General features: G+C 47.8%; 1 protein-coding gene across 2 annotated transcripts in view; it reads right to left on the bottom strand.

Moving 5' to 3' along the window:
• GLG1 (golgi glycoprotein 1) overlaps window positions 1–20,693 on the bottom strand; it is a 94,002-nt gene that overhangs the window by 4,998 nt on the left and 68,311 nt on the right. For both annotated transcript variants that reach the window (XM_040982374.1, XM_040982375.1), the window contains 15 exons: window positions 19,515–19,668; window positions 17,333–17,470; window positions 16,299–16,385; window positions 14,915–14,977; window positions 14,142–14,255; window positions 13,165–13,253; window positions 12,800–12,917; window positions 11,641–11,733; window positions 8,321–8,458; window positions 6,375–6,498; window positions 5,375–5,517; window positions 5,117–5,218; window positions 4,153–4,260; window positions 1,533–1,653; window positions 827–933 (listed from right to left, as the gene is read on the bottom strand). In XM_040982374.1, coding sequence (XP_040838308.1) covers window positions 827–933; window positions 1,533–1,653; window positions 4,153–4,260; window positions 5,117–5,218; window positions 5,375–5,517; window positions 6,375–6,498; window positions 8,321–8,458; window positions 11,641–11,733; window positions 12,800–12,917; window positions 13,165–13,253; window positions 14,142–14,255; window positions 14,915–14,977; window positions 16,299–16,385; window positions 17,333–17,470; window positions 19,515–19,668 — 1,699 coding nt within the window. The remainder of the gene's footprint in view (window positions 1–826; window positions 934–1,532; window positions 1,654–4,152; window positions 4,261–5,116; window positions 5,219–5,374; window positions 5,518–6,374; window positions 6,499–8,320; window positions 8,459–11,640; window positions 11,734–12,799; window positions 12,918–13,164; window positions 13,254–14,141; window positions 14,256–14,914; window positions 14,978–16,298; window positions 16,386–17,332; window positions 17,471–19,514; window positions 19,669–20,693) is intronic.

Raw genomic sequence — 20,693 nt, 5'->3', positions numbered from 1 at the left:
AGCGGCAGGTGTGAGATGATGGAGATGTGACCATCAGCGTTGGCCAAGGTAACCACCAGGGATCACTGTGAAGCCACGTTCAAGTACAGCCACTCAGAGGGGCAGGGCGCAGCCATGAGGCAGCCTCTGTGACGGACACGATCCCCTCCAACTCCCTTCGAGTTAGGTATGAAGACCACTGATCAGGCCCTCTAGCCTTGTAACCTGTGACCTTCGAGCCTGTGGTCAAGTTCTTCAAGGTCACTGGGTCTGTCTACCCTAGTGAAGGCTGAAACAACACCTGAGACTACACCAGGCAGTCAGAGTTTACAGGAAGGGGGACCTGGCCTGAGGTCAGGGTCAACCTGTACCACAAAGGGACAGCCTCACTGCATCCCCCTGGGGACTCAATGTTTGAATGAGGGGGTGCCTATTACACTGCTCTGCAGGCTACAAAATGGCAAGGCTCAGAAAACCATAGCACTCTCTTCTCTATGAGCCTGGACTTCCACAGGAAAAAAAAATCTCCCCAGCCCATTCCTGCCTGGGCATCAGGCACACCCGCTAGTATTCCGTGATTCTATTGCTCTGCTCCAGGTTCCAGGACAGCCGAGTACCGGTCTCACACACATATCCCCACATCGTGAAAGAAGTGTTGGGACAGCGGAGGCCGCGTGATAGCCCCCCTCCCTTTGGGTGATTCACTTTCCAGTGGTTGGCCCTGGGAAGGCCTGCAGACAGGGTCCGTGCAGAGACAGTGGGTCCAGGCTTGTGGAAGCCAAGGATGGCAGGCCTCCAAAGAACAAGAGCAGCGCAGGCCTCTCGTGGCGGAGGCGCTGGCGCTTACCTTGGCAGCGTAGCTCCACATCTCGATCCGGTCGTTGAGGCGCTTCTTGCACTCGGGCTGCAGCCGCACACGCTTGTCCTCCAGCGCCTCCATGAGGCAGGACATTTCTGTGGGAGGGCACGGAGGAGAGGCTCTACAAACGCATGCCACACAGGGGGGCGCAGAGCAGGGGGCCGGCCAGAGAACTCACGTGTGGAGGCTCAACAGAGCAAAATCCATTCTGTGACCTGACCTTGGCCCCAGCATGGAGAAACGATGGCTAACCCCTGGACTAGCTGTCCAACCTCAAAAGGCCACCTTTTTCTCAGGCATGCATGGCTCAGAAGCAGCTTTGTCACCTGTGGGGGTTCCAGCTTCAAAAGGCCTGCTGACAAAGCCCTCTGTGGCCACTGGGAAAGCTGAGGAAGCTGTTGTTATCTGGGCAAGGCGGACATGTGGCCAGGGTGAGGACCCACCTTTTGCTTCTGGCATATGATTGGCCCCTTATTAAACATTTACTCCTGGTTAGAGCTATGCTGGCCCAAACCTGAATAATGCTATAAAGGCCTAATCCTGGCACCACCCAGGCCCTGGGGATATTGTCTCTGCTGGGGTGATGGGGTGCTGCTATGCAACAGAGCAGCACAACTGACATCCAGAAGGGCCGCTTCCAGACCTCCCGAGACAGCAGGAGCCGGGATGGGCGAGGGCGAACACAGCGACTTACGGCGCCCACGGCCGGGCGTGATGGCTGCGCAGTGGTGTTTAATGTCCAGAGCACAGGCTGTGTGAAGAACAGGGTCCACAAAGATGTCTGCTTTGCTCTCCTTCAGCATGTTTAACACTTCCTGGAAGCAAAGGTCAACAGGGAGAGAGCCTACATAGAGGGACATGCATCTGATCTGTTGCCTGCAACTCTACACACACACACACACACACACACACAGCCAAGCATGGAGGGCTGAGGGTCAGCCACAGAGCCTACAAGAGGGGGCAGGCAAAATACAGGCACTCAGTATTCCTCACGTGTTTACAGTTGTTAATGCAGTCATTCTGTTACTTCTCAAGAAAAATGAAAAAAAAAAAAAAAATTAAAGAGTCTGATGTGTTACATTAAAACACCCAATCAAACAAAGGTATTTTGTTTCACGACACCTGTGTCACACACAAAAGAAAAAAAAAGAAGATGGGATAGCACTTCTACACCAGGCATCCTGTGAGGTAAGATGCTCTGGGAGGAAGGGACAGAAACGGCTCAGGCATAAGGCTCTGGCTCACTCTGGCTGCACACAGCAGGGAGAGGAGGCCAGACACCGGCCTGTCAAAACCAGGCTGCTCGCTACAGACAGGGCACAATCCACATGAAGCAACAGTTACTAAACAAACTACCAAACCACACCAAGCCAAAACCCAGGGGAGGAGGTTTAGTCTGTGGTTAAAACTCCAACTAAGGTGCCTGTGCCTTGCACCTGAGTGTGGGTTTGACACCGGCTCTGGCTAGGGATTCCAGTTGGCAGCGAGGCAGCCGTAGGGCTACAGTAATCGGCTTCCTGCCAGCCACATGGCAGACCTGCAGTCAGCTTCAAGCCTTGGCCCGGATAAAGAGTTCTTATGCTTATCTGGGGAGTGAACTAATGAGTAGGGGCTTGGCTCCTTAAGGAAAGAAAGAAAAATTTGAAAGCACTGGAGGAAGGCTCAGGTATTAGGGCTACTGCCACTCACATGACAGACCAGGAAGCTCTCGCTTTGGTTGGGCCATCCTGGCACCTGCAGCCCTTTGAGAAGGGAGCCAACGGATGGAAGTTCTAATTCCAAATTAAAAAAATAAATCTTTAAAAATAAAAGGCATGGGCCTGGCACGGTGGCCTAGTGTTTAAAGTCCTCACCTTGAACGTACTGGGATCCCACCTGGTTTTAATCCCAGCAGCTCCACTTCCCATCCAGCTCCCTGCTTGTGGCCTGGGAGAGCAGTTGAGGATGGCCCAAAGCCTTGGGACCCTGCACCTGCGTGGCAGACCTGAAGGAATCTCCTGGCTCCTGCCGTTGGGGAGTGAATCATCTGATGGAAGATCTTCCTCTCTGTCTCTCCTCCTCTCTGTATATCTGACTTTGTAATAGAAATAAATCTTTAAAACAATAAATAAAAGGCAAAGTTTTTCTAAAAAATGTGATATTTTAGTTTCAACTCTGCGAAATAATGTGAGCTTAGTAACCACATTTTCATAAGTCTGCTTTTATGGCACATTTTTGAAATGAACTGAATTTGTGTTATTTTTTTTTTAAAGATTTATTTTTACTATTGGAAAGGTGGATATACAGAGAGGAGAGACAGAGAGGAAGATTTTCCATCCGATGATTCACTCCCCAAGTGAGCTGAGCGCAATGGCCAATACTATGCCGATCCGAATCCAGGAGCCTCTTTCGGGTCTCCCACGCGGGTGCAGGGTCCCAAAGCTTTGGGCCGTCCTTGATTGCTTTCCCGGGCCACAGGCAGGGAGCTGGAAGGGAAGCAGGGCTGCCGGGATTAGAACCGGCGCCCATATGGGATCCCGGGCGTGCAAGGCGAGGACCTTAACCACTTGCGCCACCGCGCCGGGCCCTGAAATGAACTGAATTTGTAACTTGCTGGATTTTCATGAATGTCGAATGACAGAGCAGTTCTGGCATTCTGCTTTAGCACTGCACTCGCAGTTCCCTTTGACAGTGGTTCCATAGCAAACAGGAGACATACACACCAGCAGCTCGCAGAAGCGAGAGAGTACTCAAATAGCAGCTTAGCAGTTAGTCCAGATTAAAAGTGTGGGTTTCTGGGGGGAGGGAGTTTGGGCAGGAGGTAAGGGAAATCCCAGAGTCTATGGAAATGTATCATAAAATTAAAGGGGCCTGGCACGGTAGCCTAGTGGCTAAAGTCCTCGCCTTGCACACGTCAGGATACCATATGCGCACCAGTTCGTATACAGGCAGCTCTGCTTCCCATCCAGCTCCCTGTTGTGTCCTGGGAAAGCAGTTGAGGATGACTTGAAGCCTTGGGACCCTGCACCCATGTGGGAGACCCAGAAGAAGCTCCTGGCACCTGGCTTTGGATCAGCTCAGCTCTGGCCACTGCGGCCACTTGGGGAATAAGACTCATCAGATGGAAGATCTTCCTGTCTCTCCTCCTCGGTATATCTGACTTTCCAACAAAAACAAACAAATAAATAAATCTTTAAAAATATTAAAAATAAAGAGAAAAAATTAACTGAAAAAAAAAAAAAGAGCGGATTTCATGACTAGGTGTGCAGACTTCAGCAACAAAGGAAGAGAGAAGGCGGAGAGAAGGAAGTGAGTGGAAAGGAAGCGGTGCTCACCTTCTTGCACATTTCCGTCTTGATCTTGAGCAGGTTCACTTTGAGACACTCCTCCACTTGGCCTGTCTGCTCTTGGGCTGCTGCTTCTTCCGCACAGAGATTGGAGATCTGTTCAGACAACAACAAGGTCTCCACTCAGAGCACAGACACGAGCAGTTTCCAAAGCACATGAGAAGCTGGAGAATCCAAGGAGCCCTGTACTTCCCCAGTGCTGGCTGGCTGCTGGGTCACCAACAAGGGGTGATGCTGTCATCACCAGACCTGGGGGTCACACAGCTCCCTGCTGGACTTCACGCCTCTTCTACTACACTGGCTGCTAGACTGGTAATTGCATTTGTAACCTTACTGTTACCCTTGGCCGGAGGCAGCCTGACCCAGAACTTGTCCCTGGCTCTGCAGGAGGAAGGTTACAGAGCCAGTAAAACAGTGAAAGCAAATGCCCGATCCAGACTTTTAATCTGCTGGCACCCACAAGAAGTGTGAAGGGCTCAAAAACAAAGCCCATAGCAAAGAAATAAATTTAATTTTACATGGGAAGTTCTATAGTAGGCTTCTTTAAAACATGTTAACTTTGATCTCCTGACATCAACATATGTGGAACAGGGGTCTCCACATGGCTATGAAGCCAAGTAACTTCCAAGGACACGCTTCCTTTCTGCTCTTTTGCACTTTAACCTTTCTGGGCTATATTTGGGCATTCTGTATTGACCACATAGAATAAAGAGAAAAGAAAAAACAAGTCATGGGGGACAGTTATCACCAAAGAATGCCCTCACTCAACAGAGAAATAAGGAACCAACACTGGAGGGTACAGGACCACCACAAGCCAAACTCACTGTTGCGAAGAACCAGGAATTTAGTCAATAAAGGGCCCAGAAGATCGGCTTCAGTGGACCCCAGACCCAGCTCTGACGGGACATGATAGTAAAGGACTTCCCCAACCAGCTCTGTGCCCATGTCCTACCTCATCTGAGCAGTGCAGCTGGAGTTGGGGATCCAGCCGGTAGTCCAGGGCCGACTCTTGGATGATGACTCGGATCTGGTCTTCACAGTCTGAAGACAGGCGCTGTGTAGGACGGAGGGAGGACATGTCAGCCCTGACCTGGCCCTGAGCCCCTGGCCTGGGGAAAGCACGAAAAGGTCTTGGGAAATCAGGAGCAAGCCAGGGGTTTCAGAAGAGGATGCTCCAGGAACAGAAGTAGCACCACAAACCCCAGCTTACCTGGTCGGCATACCGCAGCTTTAGGCAGGAGATGACCTGGCCTTCCAGCTCTGAATCGTCCTTGGCCTTCGTCAGGATACTGTGACAGAATTTAGGTATGTCGGCCTTACAGGCTTTCCTCAGCACGGGGTTTAAGCGGTAATCTAGAGCAAGAGAAAGCATCACACTGGATTACACGTTTTTGGATTTCCTCTGTCCTGTACGGGACATGTCAACGACCTGATAACAGCCACTGCTTTTGTTTTTACAGATTTATTTGAAAGGCAGAGGTAGAGACACACATGCATATGCACACACACAGAGGGAAAGATTCTCCATCTACTGCTTCTCTGAGTCTCTGATATTGGTACACGGACCCAAGGACTTCGGATAGCTTCTGCTGCTTTCCAAGGCAAAAAGCAGGGGGCTGCCATCAGAAGCAGAGCAAACGGGAACTCAGACTGCCATCCATATGGGAAGCCAGCCAGCAGTATGTGTCCACTCAAGGACATCCCAGGGGTTTGTGAAGGACAGTGTTGTGGTGCAGTGTCACCTGCAATGCCAGCATCCTATATGGGTGCTGGTATATCCCAGCTGTTCTGCCCATCTAGCTCCGTGCTAGAGCATCTAGGAAAGCAGCAGATGCGGCCCCAATGCCTAGGCCCTTGCCTCCAATGTGGGAGACCTGAATGAAGCTCCTGGCTTCAGCTGTGCCCAGTTTTGGCTGCTGTAGTCTTTTGTGGATTAAATTAGAAGAGGGAAGACCTTTCTCTGTAATCTGGCCTTTCAAATAAATAAGTCTTAGAGAGACAGAGAGAGAAAAAACAAACCAAAACACACACACACACACACACCACACACACACACACACACACACACACACACACACACACACACACACACACACACACAAACTAAAAAAAAACAAAAAAACCGACTGAGACCAGAATCAGACTCCCCTGTAGCTGACTCGGCCGACCACACGTCCTCTCCATCGCGTTGCACTGGGGTGCGTGCTCACCTGTATTCTGGGTGATCTGACGCTTGGTGATCATCTGCTTGCACTTGGGGTCCATCAGTTCACTGTTTTTATTTTGCTTTAAGCACTGCAGCATGGTTTTAGAGTCTGCTTCTGGACAGAATCTCTGCAAAGAAACAAGGTTTCAGAGTCATTCCACTGAGCCCATCAGTGATGAGGCTCCTACACGGTGTGAGAAGAGCCAGGCCAGAGCAGGCGCCCACCCCAACTCTGTCGTCCTTACCGAAGCTCAACTGCATTTCTCACATTTTTTCCTACTGCCTCACTACTTGCTACTCTGTGTGGGACTGATTTCCAAACCACATGGCTTTACTAAATTACATGGCATCCCATGAGCTTCATTATTATTTAGGCACCAATGTAACACTGTACCTGGTGGGCATCCAGCCCTTAAACCATATTTAGCTATGCCCTAGTGTGAACGGGGATGTGTGGTAAAAACCATCTGGTTCCCCTAGCTGAGCGGCTAGTGTACGTGTGCTGTACTGGCCTGCCTGCCAGAAGTGAGTTTTGGGCTAAGTACCAGCCCCATTTCTGTCTGCCAATCCACAGGAATTTAATTGTCACATTAAATGACAAACTCGAATTGGGACACTAGTGCATCATGGCCCCATTCTCAGCTGTCTCACTGTGTGTGATTACAACCTATCACTGAATACAGGGACAGCGCCTGTTGGTGGAATTTTCTTTTCCCTCTTGAGATTTGTCTCTCCCCTCCCCTCTCCTGTCCTTTTGATTAGGGAGAAGGATAGTATCTTCCAGAACTGCATCCTGACCTCACACATGGGTGGCAGGGGTCCAAGTACTTGGGGCATCATTTGCAGCCTTCTCAGGCACATTAGCTGGATTGGAGGTAGAACACTGTGACTGATACGACACGTCAGCAGTGCAAGGTGGCTTAGTCTGCTGCATCAAAACACTGGCTCAGGCCTGGTGCAATAGCCTCGTGGCTAAATCCTCATCTTTCATCCACCAGGATCCCATATGGGCACTGGTTCATATTCCAGCTGCTCTGCTTCCCATCCAGCAACCTGCTTGTGGCGTCAGAAAGCAGTAGAAGATGGTCCAAAGCCCTGGGACCCTACAACTATGTGGGAGACAAGGAAGAGGGTCCTGGCTTTTGGTGCCAGCTTCGGATCAGCTCAGCTTTGGCCTTTGTGGCCACTTGGGGAGTGAAACAGTGGATGGAAGATCTTCCTCAATGTATCTCTCTGTATATCTGAGTTCCTAATAAAAAATAAAATGAACAAAACAAAACAAATGCTGGCCCTGGAAATTCATTTCCTTCTCTTTTTTTAAACAGAATCTTCATTACTAATTAAACAAACAAGCAAACCAGAAAATCCTCAAGTGTACCAGGCCAGCTAAGCAGATTTAGGCTTCTAATGTTCGAAACTCTCTTTAGAATTGCTGTGAGAATGAGAAAGTGGCATATGATTTCAAAGGAAAACTGAAACAAGGAGTTGGAACCTGAAGGTTCATCTCCACGTATCTGGACAGCTGAGGAGCAGCTGAGACTGTCCAACAGGAGGAAGCGAAGCAGAGGAACCTGCCCAAAAGAAACATCTAAGAGTGGGCATTGACACCTGAAGGGCAATGGTAGTGGCTTTCTCGGGGTGCCTACCACTAACCACCCACTAGCCAATCTTATATTGCCATCTTTATGTGTCGGGCAAGGTTGTGAGTTTTAAACCTGAACATGTACCAGCACTGTGTGAAGGCCTGTGTGACAAGAGTCCCTGCACCTCTCCCTGACACTCTGACTCAGACCTGGGCTTGGTGCAAGTCTGTGTAAGCTCCCAGGGGAGGTGGCCACTGCCAGTCTGGGGACCACAGCTGGTGGCTGTCTCAGCTGCAAAAACAGGCTGCACACGTCTGTGATGTTGTTTCCACCTTTCCTGTGCTGGCCCTGGTTTTGGACCTCTTACCTTTATCATCTGCTTACAGACTCTCATGAGGGTGTAGTCCAGTTCCGGGTCCATCATCTCTGTCTCCTGTAGCTTGAACACCTTCTGGTGGCAACGAGTACTCAGCTGCTTCTTGTTTTCTTTAAGGCATTCAATAATCTGTGGCATAAGATATCAGGTTAAGTATCCGGGATGGCTAACCCAATAGCTATGTGAGGAACACTAATGCTACAAGAAGACCGTGCATATATTAACCAAGGATTCAAAACAGAGGGACTACGGTCATAGGGTGATGAGAGCAAGCTGAAAAATACATTAAATATTCTCAGAACCATTCAGAAGGAAACAGTAGACAAGCACCAAGAAGAGAGAGCTGTAAGAAGAACCAAACAGAGATCCAAGAAATGCAAAACAAAACCCAACTCGCACAGAGCTGAAGAATAAACTGAGGCAGGGAAACAGGATTGAAGAAGCCCTCACATGCAGCAGAGAGAAATGGAAGATACAGGGACCACCAGAGGGAATATTAGAGACATGAAGACCAGTCTTAGATGTCCAACTGCCTGGGTGAGCTCCAGAAGCCAGGACAATCAATGTCCTAGTGGAAGTAACAGTGATGAAGGGGCCAATGTAAGGTCACTGCATCTGACACTGGCGTCCCTTGACCAGGGCACTGACTCAGTGCTTTGCTTCTGCTCTAGCTTGTGTGCCTGGGGACACAGCAGACGAAAACACAAGTGCTTGGGACCCTGTTGTCTTCTGCCTGGAATCACAGTGGATGATGACACAAGCGCTTGGGACTCTGCTACGTAGGTGGGAGCCTGGTTTCAGACTGGTACAGCCCTGTATGTTGTGACCACTTGGGGAGTGAATCAGTGAAAGGAAGATCTCTCTCATCTGTCTTCTCCTCCCATGAAAAGTTAAGTTTAGTTTGGTAGGAAATAACAAAAGATCTTTTATTAATTTGAAAGGCAGATAGAGAACGAGAAAATCTCTTATCTACTGGGGTCAATCTCCACAAACAGGGAGGACCAAGCAAGGCTAAAGCCAGGACCAAGAACTTCCGGGTCTCCCACAGGAACCTTCCCAGGCAGTGGAGCCAAATTGGGAGCAGCCAGGACTAGAATGAGCACGCCTCTCTGACAGTGGTGATTCAAGAGGGGGCTTGCCACATGCATGATGCTATGCCATAATGCTGATGGCAGGAAAGACTTATAATGGAAGAACTATACATGTTCTCACAAATCATGCTTTGCATTTGTGACCTATTACACTATAAGTAAAATGTTCTAGAATTACTTCTACTCCATTGCTCATAGCACACAAGACAGTCAAAGCAAGTAAGATTCCCCTAGTCACAACTTTCCAAAGAACTGAGAAAGGAGAAGAAATGGGAATGGATTTGTTAGTATTATTTCTATAGCCACCATACACACAGTGGGTTCTTCCTTGAATTGAGATGAGAAAGCACCCTGCCAGTGAGAGTGGCTCTTTCCCCTTAGCTTAGTTAGAGACCTTCTCCATGAACCTTTGCTGGGCCCACCATCCTGTTCCAGTAGCCAAGGCTGGCGCAGTGATGGCTGCTTCATGACCACTATCCTTAGACTAAGTCTGACATAGCAGCAGGACCACATTTGGGGGCTGCTTTTGGCAGGAAGCACGACAGACCTAGCCTTATTTATTTGAAAGGCCGAGTGACACATACCCCTCAACTGACCAATAATCAATCTTTCATCTGTTGGTTCAATCCCCAAGTGCATGTAATAACCATGGATTTAATAATCCCAGGCTCTCACACAGGCCACAGGGAACCAAGCACTTGAGCTGACATCTGCTGCTTCCTAGAATACATGAGCAGGAGGCTGGACAGAAGTGGAGTTTTGGGGCTGGTGCTGTGGCATAGCCAATTAAGCTAGTACCCGGGACACTGACATTAGGCATGGATGCTGGTTTGAGTCTTGGTTGTTCCATTTCTGATCCAGCTCCCTGCTAATAGGCCTGCAAAAGTAGTGCAAGACAGCCCAAGTGTGTGGGTTCTAGCATCTATATGGGTGACCAAAAAGAAGCTCCTCATTCTTGGCTTCGCCTTGGCCCAGTCTCAGCCATTGTGGATATTTGGGAAATGAATCAGAGGGAGGATCTTTCTCCCTCTGCCTCTGTAATCTTGCCTTTCAAATAAATAAATCTTAAAAAAACAAAACAGAACAAAACAAACAAACAAGAAAAATCAAACCACACACATACCACAAAACACTAAACATTAAAGCCTAAAAAGTCATCTTTTTGTACATCATTCCTGGTGGTTCTGGATAGGGCACTATTTCCCACATGAGGGGCTGGCTTCATGGTATAGTGCATTTAAGTGGTTGCCAACAGCACACATGTCCCACATTTGACTCCCACTTGCCTGGCTTCTGATCCAACTTCCTGCTAATGAACCTGGGAAAGCGTGGTAGATGCCTCAGTACTTGTACCCTGGTCACCTACCTCAGAGACTAGGATGGAGTTGGGTCTCCTGTCTCCTTTTACCCACTCTGGGCACTTGCAGCCAGTTTGGGAGTAAACTAGGAGTGGGTGTGGAAGAGTTCTTTCACTCTCTCTGACTTTCAAATAAATATAAAATTTTTATATAAATAGGCTCTAAAAATCTTTTAAAAAAATATTAATTTTTATTTGAAAGGCAGTTTTGCACAGAGGAAAGAGAGAGATCTTCCATCCACTGGTTTACTCACCAAATGGCCACAATGGCTGAAGCTGAGCAAATCCCAAGCCAGAAGACAGGAGCTTCCTCTGGGTCTTCCACATGGGTGCAGGAGCCCAAGGTCTTGGGCCATGCTCTGTTGCTTTCCCAGGCAATAAGCTGGGAGCTGGATTGTTAGTGGAGCAACCAGGACTAGAACTGATATCCATATGGGATGTTGGCAGTGTAGGAGGAGGATCAACTTGTTGAGCTAGGGTGATGGTCCCCAAAAGAAACAAATCTTAAAAAACGTTTCCCAGGTGATTCTCATGTGGCCTCTAATAAGAGGTTCTGTGTGATGGAATAACTGTCCTTGGAGTCGCTGAGTGTTGGGAAAGCTACAGAGAGGAGGTAGCTGCCGAAGGATCATTAGACGCACATCAGGCAGACAAGGCGGGGAAGGCTGGAGTAACCACAAGGGCAAAGGAAAGGAAGGAGACGGAGGAGGGCACAATGTGGAGCTTTGCCAGGCAGGCCGGACAGCTTCAGACTCGGGATACGTGTGCACAGGACAGCTGTGGCCTGTCCTACCGGCAGAGGAGGAGTCATGAAAATGCCAGCTTCACGTAATGTTTCCATTTAAAACAAAGGCAAAGGTTACCTGTGCATTGCCATACTGCACAGTGGAGCAGTAGTTTTTGATGTCGCTCTTGCAGGCCTCGTACAGATCTGGCTCCAGGCGGATGTCCTCTGTCTGGATGCGAGGGAGTGGTGAGAAGTGAGCTTGTCATATGCATCTAACATTCTAAAGCCTGATTTACCACACGACTACACCGCAAAGGGACAGTGGCAGCACCCAGACAGGAAAGCCTATGGCTGACTTCCATTCTACCACACGTGGCTACACGGCCTTGAACATGTCTTCCTTGTGAAGCAAAATGACATATCCACCCAGCAGGGGCCCACAGTTGGACGATAATGTGACAACCACAATACAAAGGTAAAACTACTGTTATGGTAAGGTTCTACTTCTTTTTTCTTTTTAATTAAAAGACGTAGGCCCAAAGTTTGTAAATTAAACAAGTCTCTATCATTGCAGCACATGTAGGCCACACTACTTTAAAAAAACCACCAAATCACTGCCACTGTATGTGGAAATGGGGTTGAGTAATTTTTGGGGTATTAATGGGGCTTGGTTTCCATTGCTCAGTTTTGCTTACAATGAGGTGAAATAAGTACATACTGAGGCATTAAATACCTCAGAGCTATTTTAGCTGTCTCTGAGCTATCATTTTGGCTCTACTCATAAGTAAAGCAAGAAGTCCCTTGCAGTGCACAGTGTGGACACCTTCACAGTACTGCTCCCCCCCCGGCAGACAGTGAGCTCTTCGGGCACGGGATCCCTATGAATACCCCTGGTCAGGGAATGGCAAGAGACTCTCCATGCTGACAGAATCAAGCGCAAGGGAAAGAGGTTTCTCTCCCAATCTCCCCCCATACTTTCTGGATGCACACTGGAGCGGGAAGCCCGGGGCTACGGGAAGGCAACGTGTGGGCAGCTGGGGACACACCTCCTCAGCAGAGGCAGAAGCAAAGGCCCTGATCTTTGGGAGCACTTCTATCCAGCGATCAACTCACACATTTATGGCTCATCTTACAGCCTGAATTCCAGGAACTTAGGGAAAAAATGTTCTATGGACATTAGCGAAACAATGAAGCAAGAAGCTGTACACATGGTGAAACTTTAGTACATGGTGGCCTGTCTTCACCAGCATGGCAGAGGCTGCAGTCCCCCAGCCAGCCCCAGCACCTGCCATTACCATCTCCAGCTCCTCCACACGGAGCTGCTTGCGGCACTTGAGGGACACTCGGTGCTCCTTGGCCTCCTGCAGAGTGTCGTTGCGCACGGTGGTACTCAGGCAGATCACCACGTCCACCCTGCCGGGAAGGACAAGGCCGCGTCATTTACTCACAAGTGGTACCTTCCCTGACAGTCTCACTGCTTTTTTTTTTTCAATTTTAAAAGCAGAAATTTTGCATAGTAGTTCCCCTTATCCAGTTTTATTTTACAATCTTGATATTTTGGGTCAACCATGGTTCCAAAATGCTAAATGTATAATTCTAGAAATAAACAATACTGGAGGGACTTTAGGGAAGCAGAACAAATCAATTAAAAGCTACATACTTCTTTTTTATGTTGGGGCAAAGTTTCAACACATCTTCCTTGCATGCCATCTTAAACTTGTAAGAGAACCGAAAGTCCTTCATCTGTACCTGAAAGATGATGAGAAATGAAGTTAGAAGTGTGTGCAGGCTGCCAGTCTGGTGGGTGACATCTTACTCACACAGGCTTTTAGACCCCACTTAGAAGAGGGGAGGCTCTGACCTGGGTGACTCTGGCCTACTTCTCATCCTCCTCTGCTACAGGAACCCAGCCTTCACCATCATTCCAACTCCACATGTGCCCCTTCCTTCGCCCTAACAACTCCATTCCCGGATCTTCCTGTGATTGGCTCTGCTACTTCCTTGAGATGTCTACTGAAGCACTTCCATTTGAAATCCTCTTTCCTTGTAGCCCTTGCTGTTTTGTTTCTCTTCACAGAAGCCCTGGAGACTACATCTGTATCTGTACACAGGGCAGGGGTGTGCCATCTCACCACTGTCTCCCAGCGCCAGGCACTCATGGAATACATAATCAGCAAGGCCCTGGGCCCTGGGGAGAGGTCATTACCACAGCTGGCCAGACTGCCACTTCTTGGAAGGAAGTTACCTCCCTCAAGTACATGTGGTAATTGTCAAGAGGATGGTCTAATTTAAAAGAAAAAAGATTCAGAGTTCAGTGTATTCGCACAAAACCAGTACAAAGACACAACGGTTTCAGTGAGGACATGGAAGGGGAGGCTAACATTCCTGAGCGAGTGCAGTGCCTGCAGCAGCAGACGCCTGCTCACTTGTCTCAGTCCCCAGCAGACTGGACCATGTTCTACTCAACGTCACTGAATTTCAAGGGCCTAACCGAGTGCCTGGCCACAGCAGGAAAAACTGCCTTTGCTGAGAACAAGCAGCAGGATACGCGTTTGGAAAGAGTGAGCGTTCACAACAAGGAGGGATTCAGTAAGTACCAGGTGGCAGGGACAAGATCAACAGCCAGATGTCACTCACCAGTTGGAAGTGGGTGACTCCAATGGCACACTTCTCGTTCATTTCCTTCTGGTGTTTGTTCTGAATCAGACACTCCATCAGGTCCCCTGAGTCTATCTGGTTATCTGCCACGTCCTAGTGAACACAGGGCACATTTATTCCTTTTTTGTAATAGGTGATGAATAAAGCTTGCTGCTTAGACCATGAAACACGCAAACTGGACAGATTCTAGAAGCCTTCAGGAGGAAGACACATTCTGTAAGTTACAGCAAAAATGAACCTGAGAAACCACAAAGCAAACACTTAGCAGAATGAAAAGCACACGGCAGGTGTTCTGCAGGAGGCAAGAACACACATGACCAGTGCCTTTCATGGTCTTCACAGGGTGGCAACCATACAGCTCCTTGCTCTGTAGAATCTAACAGTCACAACTGATCTTTTTCAATGAGTTGAACAGCCAATAAAGGAACAGAATTCACTCAATCTTAAAGTATGAGGAGAGAGCTGGCAGGAGAAGTCACTGCTGCTGCTAACAGCTGCTGGGCTGCTGTCTGGGAAGTGACAGCTCTTCGTTGCAAAGGGCATCTCAGTGACTGCTACTAACTACACACTTGCTGGATCCTTCAAAGGCTCATCAAACAAGGTTTCTCAGGACAGTGGCTCCTCTCTTGGGATGTTGTTTACATGTTCAATCTTAACTTGCCAAAGCTGGCTGTCACTCTGGAGTAACACACTGAGAAGAGTCCGACATACTCAGGGCCCCGTCCCAGGGAATTTCTCCAGGTGTCACTTACATGGCAGAAGTTCTGAATGATGGGCTCACAGGCTCTCATCAACAAGGCTTCAATTTGAATATCCTGTAAAAGATGAAATACCTTAATAATTCTGCTTTAGAAAGAGCCAGGGCTGGAGGAAGAGGATTTTCTCTTTCATAATCAGTAGCATGTGAAGGGCAAATAAGGAAGTGTGTGCATCTGGGGAGGACCCCGGTCCTTATGTCAGGCAAGGCCCGCAGGCAGAAACACTCCTCCACCATTCTCTAGAAGACAGATTTTTTTTTTCTGTAGATTCCCCTCATGTCCAAACCAAAGAGAAGCCAGAATTAAGAAAAGAGGGAGAAATAACCATTGGAGTTTTTTGTTTTTTCGTTTTTAATGCTGTCAGTGATAAGTTCCTACATCAGGCCAGGGGCTTCAAACAGAGGGCAAGCCACTGTGACAGGGACACGCACACACACCTTCACTACTGCTCCACAGCATCTTCTGTTCAGGAGCTGTGCACCCACGGATGTCCTTGTAAACCCACAGGACATTGAGAAATGACAGAAGGCTGAGAGGAGGCAGCACACCTTTGAATGTTACAAATCAATGAAGGACCAGGTGGGAAATGTAACTATATACTGCCAATTTGGACAATTCAAATAGCACAAAAAGTGTGTGATAAAAAAAAGGCAATTCTCCATTTCTGCAACTTCTGTTCTTATATTACTTTCAGGGTGGAGTCTTTTTCTTTTTTTAAACAACAATGACAACAAAGAAGTTTATTTTTATTTATAAGACAAGGAAGGTGTCAAAGGCCCAGGCTCTTGTGCTATTAGTCACTGCCTACCAGGCACACTACTAGGAAGCCAGGTCTGAAGCAGATGAGCTGGGACAGTGGCATCCCCAGCAGGGGCCCACTGCATCCCTGACATTCTTACCTGCACTCCTGCCATGCTAATAACCTCTGTATTCGCAGACAATATGTCCACGCATAAGGTTTCTGAAATTTCATGTTTTGAATTTTAGTGGCTCTCAGGAGACAACAGGGATAAACTTGTCTTCTATGTTCCAGGTTCACGTGGGAGTTTCAGGCTTTTAGTGCACTAAACACCCAGACACTGCTAAGCAGTATAACAAACAGGAATGCCCCTCAGTGGGCCACCCTTCAGTGGGAGGACAGTGGCCAAGTGTTCCTCCAGCAAAGGTGTAATTGCTGGGCTAACTCACGAGGAAAACAGCATAGAATGTTTTTCTAGAGAAGAGGGAAGAAGCCAGGAAGCAACGTAGTACATTTCTTTGTAAAGCAAATGGGGGAGCATCTGATTAGATTTCTTTTGATTTCTACTCATAGCAGAAGTAAGCAGAGCAGGCTTGGCGCTGGCAGGCCTTGTTCTCAGAGGCGTCGCAGGCCACTTACCTCGGACTCTAGCTCGGTGAGGTTGCCGACTATATCTCTGCATTCCACAGCCAAGTCATCCAGGTGGTCCTGGAGGCACTCAAGCTCCTGCAGACAGGAAGGCAAGCCCGTGGCATTTAGCAGGCACAGAAAGAGAGCGGCAGCCAACACACCACTGCTCCTTTTCTCTTCTAGAATACCATGACCAGAACAAAAAGGCTTCGTGTCATTCCTCAAAATCAATATGTTCAAAAGATAATTACTTGGTTTAGCAGAGAAAGGAGGCCAAAGGGTAATTTTACTTGTAAATCCCTCTTAAGGCCAAATTTATGGATCTAACAAGAACAGATCCCCAGATATGCTCGCAGTCTGAAAAACCCTAAAAGGCCTTTACCCTACTCTATCAATGCCCCGCTATTCTGTGTTTTGATCATTCTTACTTCTGATCTAAAATATACACTTGATAAAGATCATCAGACAACTCCATCCTAAGGAAAAGGCAGGATCACTTTAAGCCTATTCATGGGCAAGGCAGGTGGCACCTGGAGTCTGGGACAACACAGAGTCGACAGCTCCTGCCAGCCAGATCTGGGGTTCTAATCCAGCCACATCAAACAGACCCTTTGGGGGAAATTCCAAAACAGACGGGCAGACTGAGGCCTGGGAATCATGTTCCCTAGTCTGGGCCTTGGAAGCCAAGGTCTGCGCAGAGGACCACCTACCCAGCTAATCTGTACTACTGCATCTTTGTCCTTCTTAGATCAGACATAGCTTTCACAGAAACCGCCCATGGCATGCAGGTAACTAGGGGGCTATTCCTTCTTTCTATTTATACCTGTATAGACAGGCTAGAATTGAATGGAAATACATACCCAGCCAAATTAAATTGAGAAAACAATTACATTTCCACCTGTCTTGTAGAGCCATTCTAGGAAATCCATTCTATTTATATATAACAGTCTTTATGTAAAGATGTATATACTGACATTTTCCTCACAGAAAAGGACTTACTGTAGCTTGTAAAAATAAGAAAAAGGCAAGACCTTGTCGCTCACCTGCCCCGTCTCTGTCTTCTCACTACACCACTTCCCCAGGTCAATCAGGCATTTATCCTGCAGGGCCGGGTCCAGTTTCACGTCCATGGCCCGCTGGTGCAGGATCCTCTGGACTTCAGCACGGCACTCACGAGAGAGCTGCATGACACAAAACGAGCAGGAGGTGTTACAGGAACACACCAAGGGTGAGAGCGCTTCGAAAGTTTGTGAAAAATGGAACTAAAAAATAAGTGCAAAGAAAATCTGAAATAGTTGGGTTTTTTTTTTCTTCTTTTTTTTAGAACATGCATTCATCACGTATGTTTCTTGGTTTTATTTACTGAAAAAAATATTTCCCCCCCTTGAGTATTAACAGTCCTTGGATGCTGTGGATTTCAAATTTTGTACCACAATTAATTTTTAATCCAATTTCCATGGATTGTTTAATATGTGCATATACATGAAAATACTAGATCAAATTTGCTGTCTGGGAACAAAGTACTTTAGCTACCAAACTTTATACATCTGGTTTTTTCTAGAACAAGAGCTAAGTGTTCCAGGAGGAGTCTAACCATCCTTATCTCTGGAGTGCAACTACACACACATTTTCTAATCTGCTACATAAAAGAAAATCCTTTTCTGAGACAATCTTGATAAATGTAAACTGGATTCAGTAAGATTAGACAGTTTACTGTTTATTTAGCAAAACTACTTTGTCATTCTGTGAATGCAATGTGGAATGCACATCCAATTCTAGAGAAAATACACACTTGGTTGGGAGCAGTGAGTTCAAACTGACCTGCCCAGGCACCCACATACATGGGACCAGCTCCTCTGCATGAGGGTGGCAGGATTAGCAGAAGGAGGAGACTGGCAGAAAGCTGATACGGACGGGGATGGCCTGTCTCTCCATCATGAAAGATAAACTGTTTTGCAGGTACCGGGTTCCTTTTGAAGTCATGGAGTATTTTTAAACAAGACAGAGATGCTGGTCACACACATTGTATGAATACAATAAAAACCACTGACTTTCTTCACATTAAACTTCACATTACGTGAAATTCATTAAAAAAAAAAAAAAAAGCTTATGTACCACATTGCAATCCTTTCTTCATTTCTAAGAGAAGAAACGTTGGGGGCCTGGCAGCGTGGCCTAGCGGCTAAAGCCCTCGCCTTGAACATACCAGGATCCCATACGGGTGCCGGTTCTAATCCCGGCAGCTCCACTTCCCATCCAGCTCCCTGCTTGTGGCCTGGGAAAGCAGTCGAGGATGGCCCAAAGCCTTGGGACCCTGCACCCGTGTGGGAGACCTGGAAGAAGTTCCTGGATCCTGGCTTCGGATCGGCATAGCATCGGCTGTTGCACTCACTTGGGGAGTGAACCATCAGGCGGAAGATCTTTCTCACTATCTCCTCCTCTCTGTATATCTGACTTTCCAATAAAAATAAATAAATCTTTAAAAAAAAAGAGAGAGAAGAAACTTTGGGCCAGGAATGCAGTTACTGAAACACAACACTGCTTCCCTACATGAGGGGTAGCAATGGGTCCAAGAGCAAGGCTTCCACGTGAAGCTCAGAAGGGTCTTTGCAAGCATTCATCTGAAGAAGTACCATTGTACTTCTGTAACCAAGCAGGAAGGACTAGTGACTCAGTATCTCAGAGGGGGCGAGCCAGCAGCACTGTCAGTGTGGCACCCAGGGCCAAGCACCTCAGAATATTCTGCGAAAGGCAGCAGTCGGGAAAGACAGCGACCGAGAGGCAGGGTGTGGATGGAGGCTTCCGTTGCTACCAGCGAGCTGTCGGGGAAGCATCATCAATATCACATTATGAGTCCAGCTGCCAAGGACAGAAGCCTGAGGAACCATTTGTATCCTGGCTAAAAGCTTCTAATGGATCTTTAAAGCTAAATAAAGTTAGGACAGCAGAATTTAATTGCCCATCTGTGATTCAGATTTCGGTAATTTAAAGAAAAAAAAAACCTGGGAGTTTCCCCTAATCACTTTGTCAGTAACATAAAGCCAGGTAGAAAGCAGCCGGTAGGTCAAGTGCAGACACAGCAGCTGAACGAAGAAGCTCCGGTACTGACAACCTCTCCCCACCCAATACACTAAACAAGTTTTCCTTGGCGATGACGGGAAATCATAGCAAGTTATTGAGAAACACAGGATGGTGAGAAGAAATGGGGCCAATGTGGACGCATACCCTTCTTCCCTGCTCTTCGGTGCGGTAGGCGTGTCTATACAAACAGGAGAACACGGCGCCAGGAGGCATGAGTTCACTGGTCTCGTTCCAGCCGTGGGTGTGGCAAAGGCGAGAAGCATCTCCTTGGCACTTGCGGTAGAGGACGGGGTCCAGCCTGCGAGGATGAGAGGCCAGGGGTGACCACTGCTTCCTACACATCCTTTCCAGCATACACCGAGTACTCGCTGATGACCACTTCGGGGCAGCGGAGACAGAAGGTGGCAAAAGTACACTCCTGATTTGTGTTCATAAATCACACAGCATGGCCCATACGTACGAGTTTGCTCACCCTCGTGCAAGAGTAAGGTCTGCCTCAAAGATGTCACTTTGGCTAAGTAAGGGACCTCACACTGCCATTATGGACAGACACCCTGGCTGGAATAAACCAAGGTAACAGCTGCCACCAAGTAAGGCACGGCTTTCTTTGCTTAGCACTTTTTTTCTAAGTAGAAATGAGGTCCAATCCTACTTGATACACTGGACTTTGTGAGATCAGAAAAACGGCCAGAGAAACAGTCCCCAATCTGACTTTCTTGAAAAAGCATTTTTTCCCATTTGTTCTTTCGCTTACCTGAGCATGCTCACTTATTTACAGAACCTGACATAATTTCCAATGTAGGGACAGTGGATTAGGCAATAACCCTGCTTCTCCCCGAAGTAAGACTAAGGGATGCTTAATTTTGTCCACGTTATATTATCAACTTCAGGTGGGAGGACTATTGACTGGGGGAGGAGCCTGTATTTATTGAGTGCTTTTTAATAATACAAAGCATTGTTTTTAATGAAGAGGGAAGGTATCAAAGGGGACAGCATGATTTTGACTAAGGTGGTATACTTAGTAAATTACTGGCCTGAACAAGCACAGGGAAAATGCTTCCCATCTATGTATACTCCTTTCCAAAGCTAAGCTGAAATAACCGACACAAAACCACACTCAATCTTCTTCTACATGAGTGATACATACATGGATTCCAGAAAAAGTTATGAGCCCCATCCCACGGCTGAGACAACAGAAGCTGCAAGCAGCTGAGCCTGGGGAAGCGGAGCAGCAGGCAGAGGCACTGGGCTGCACTGCAGTGGGGGTGGCGGGACCCAGACCAACTGGATGATTCAGGGTAACAGAGCCTACTCTTACCCCAC

Source organism: Ochotona curzoniae, unplaced genomic scaffold (assembly GCF_017591425.1).
Source record: "Ochotona curzoniae isolate NIBS_2020 unplaced genomic scaffold, NIBS_Ocur_1.0 contig_3622, whole genome shotgun sequence".
NCBI classification, from domain to species: domain Eukaryota; kingdom Metazoa; phylum Chordata; class Mammalia; order Lagomorpha; family Ochotonidae; genus Ochotona; species Ochotona curzoniae.
This window is presented reverse-complemented; position numbering and strand designations above follow the sequence as displayed.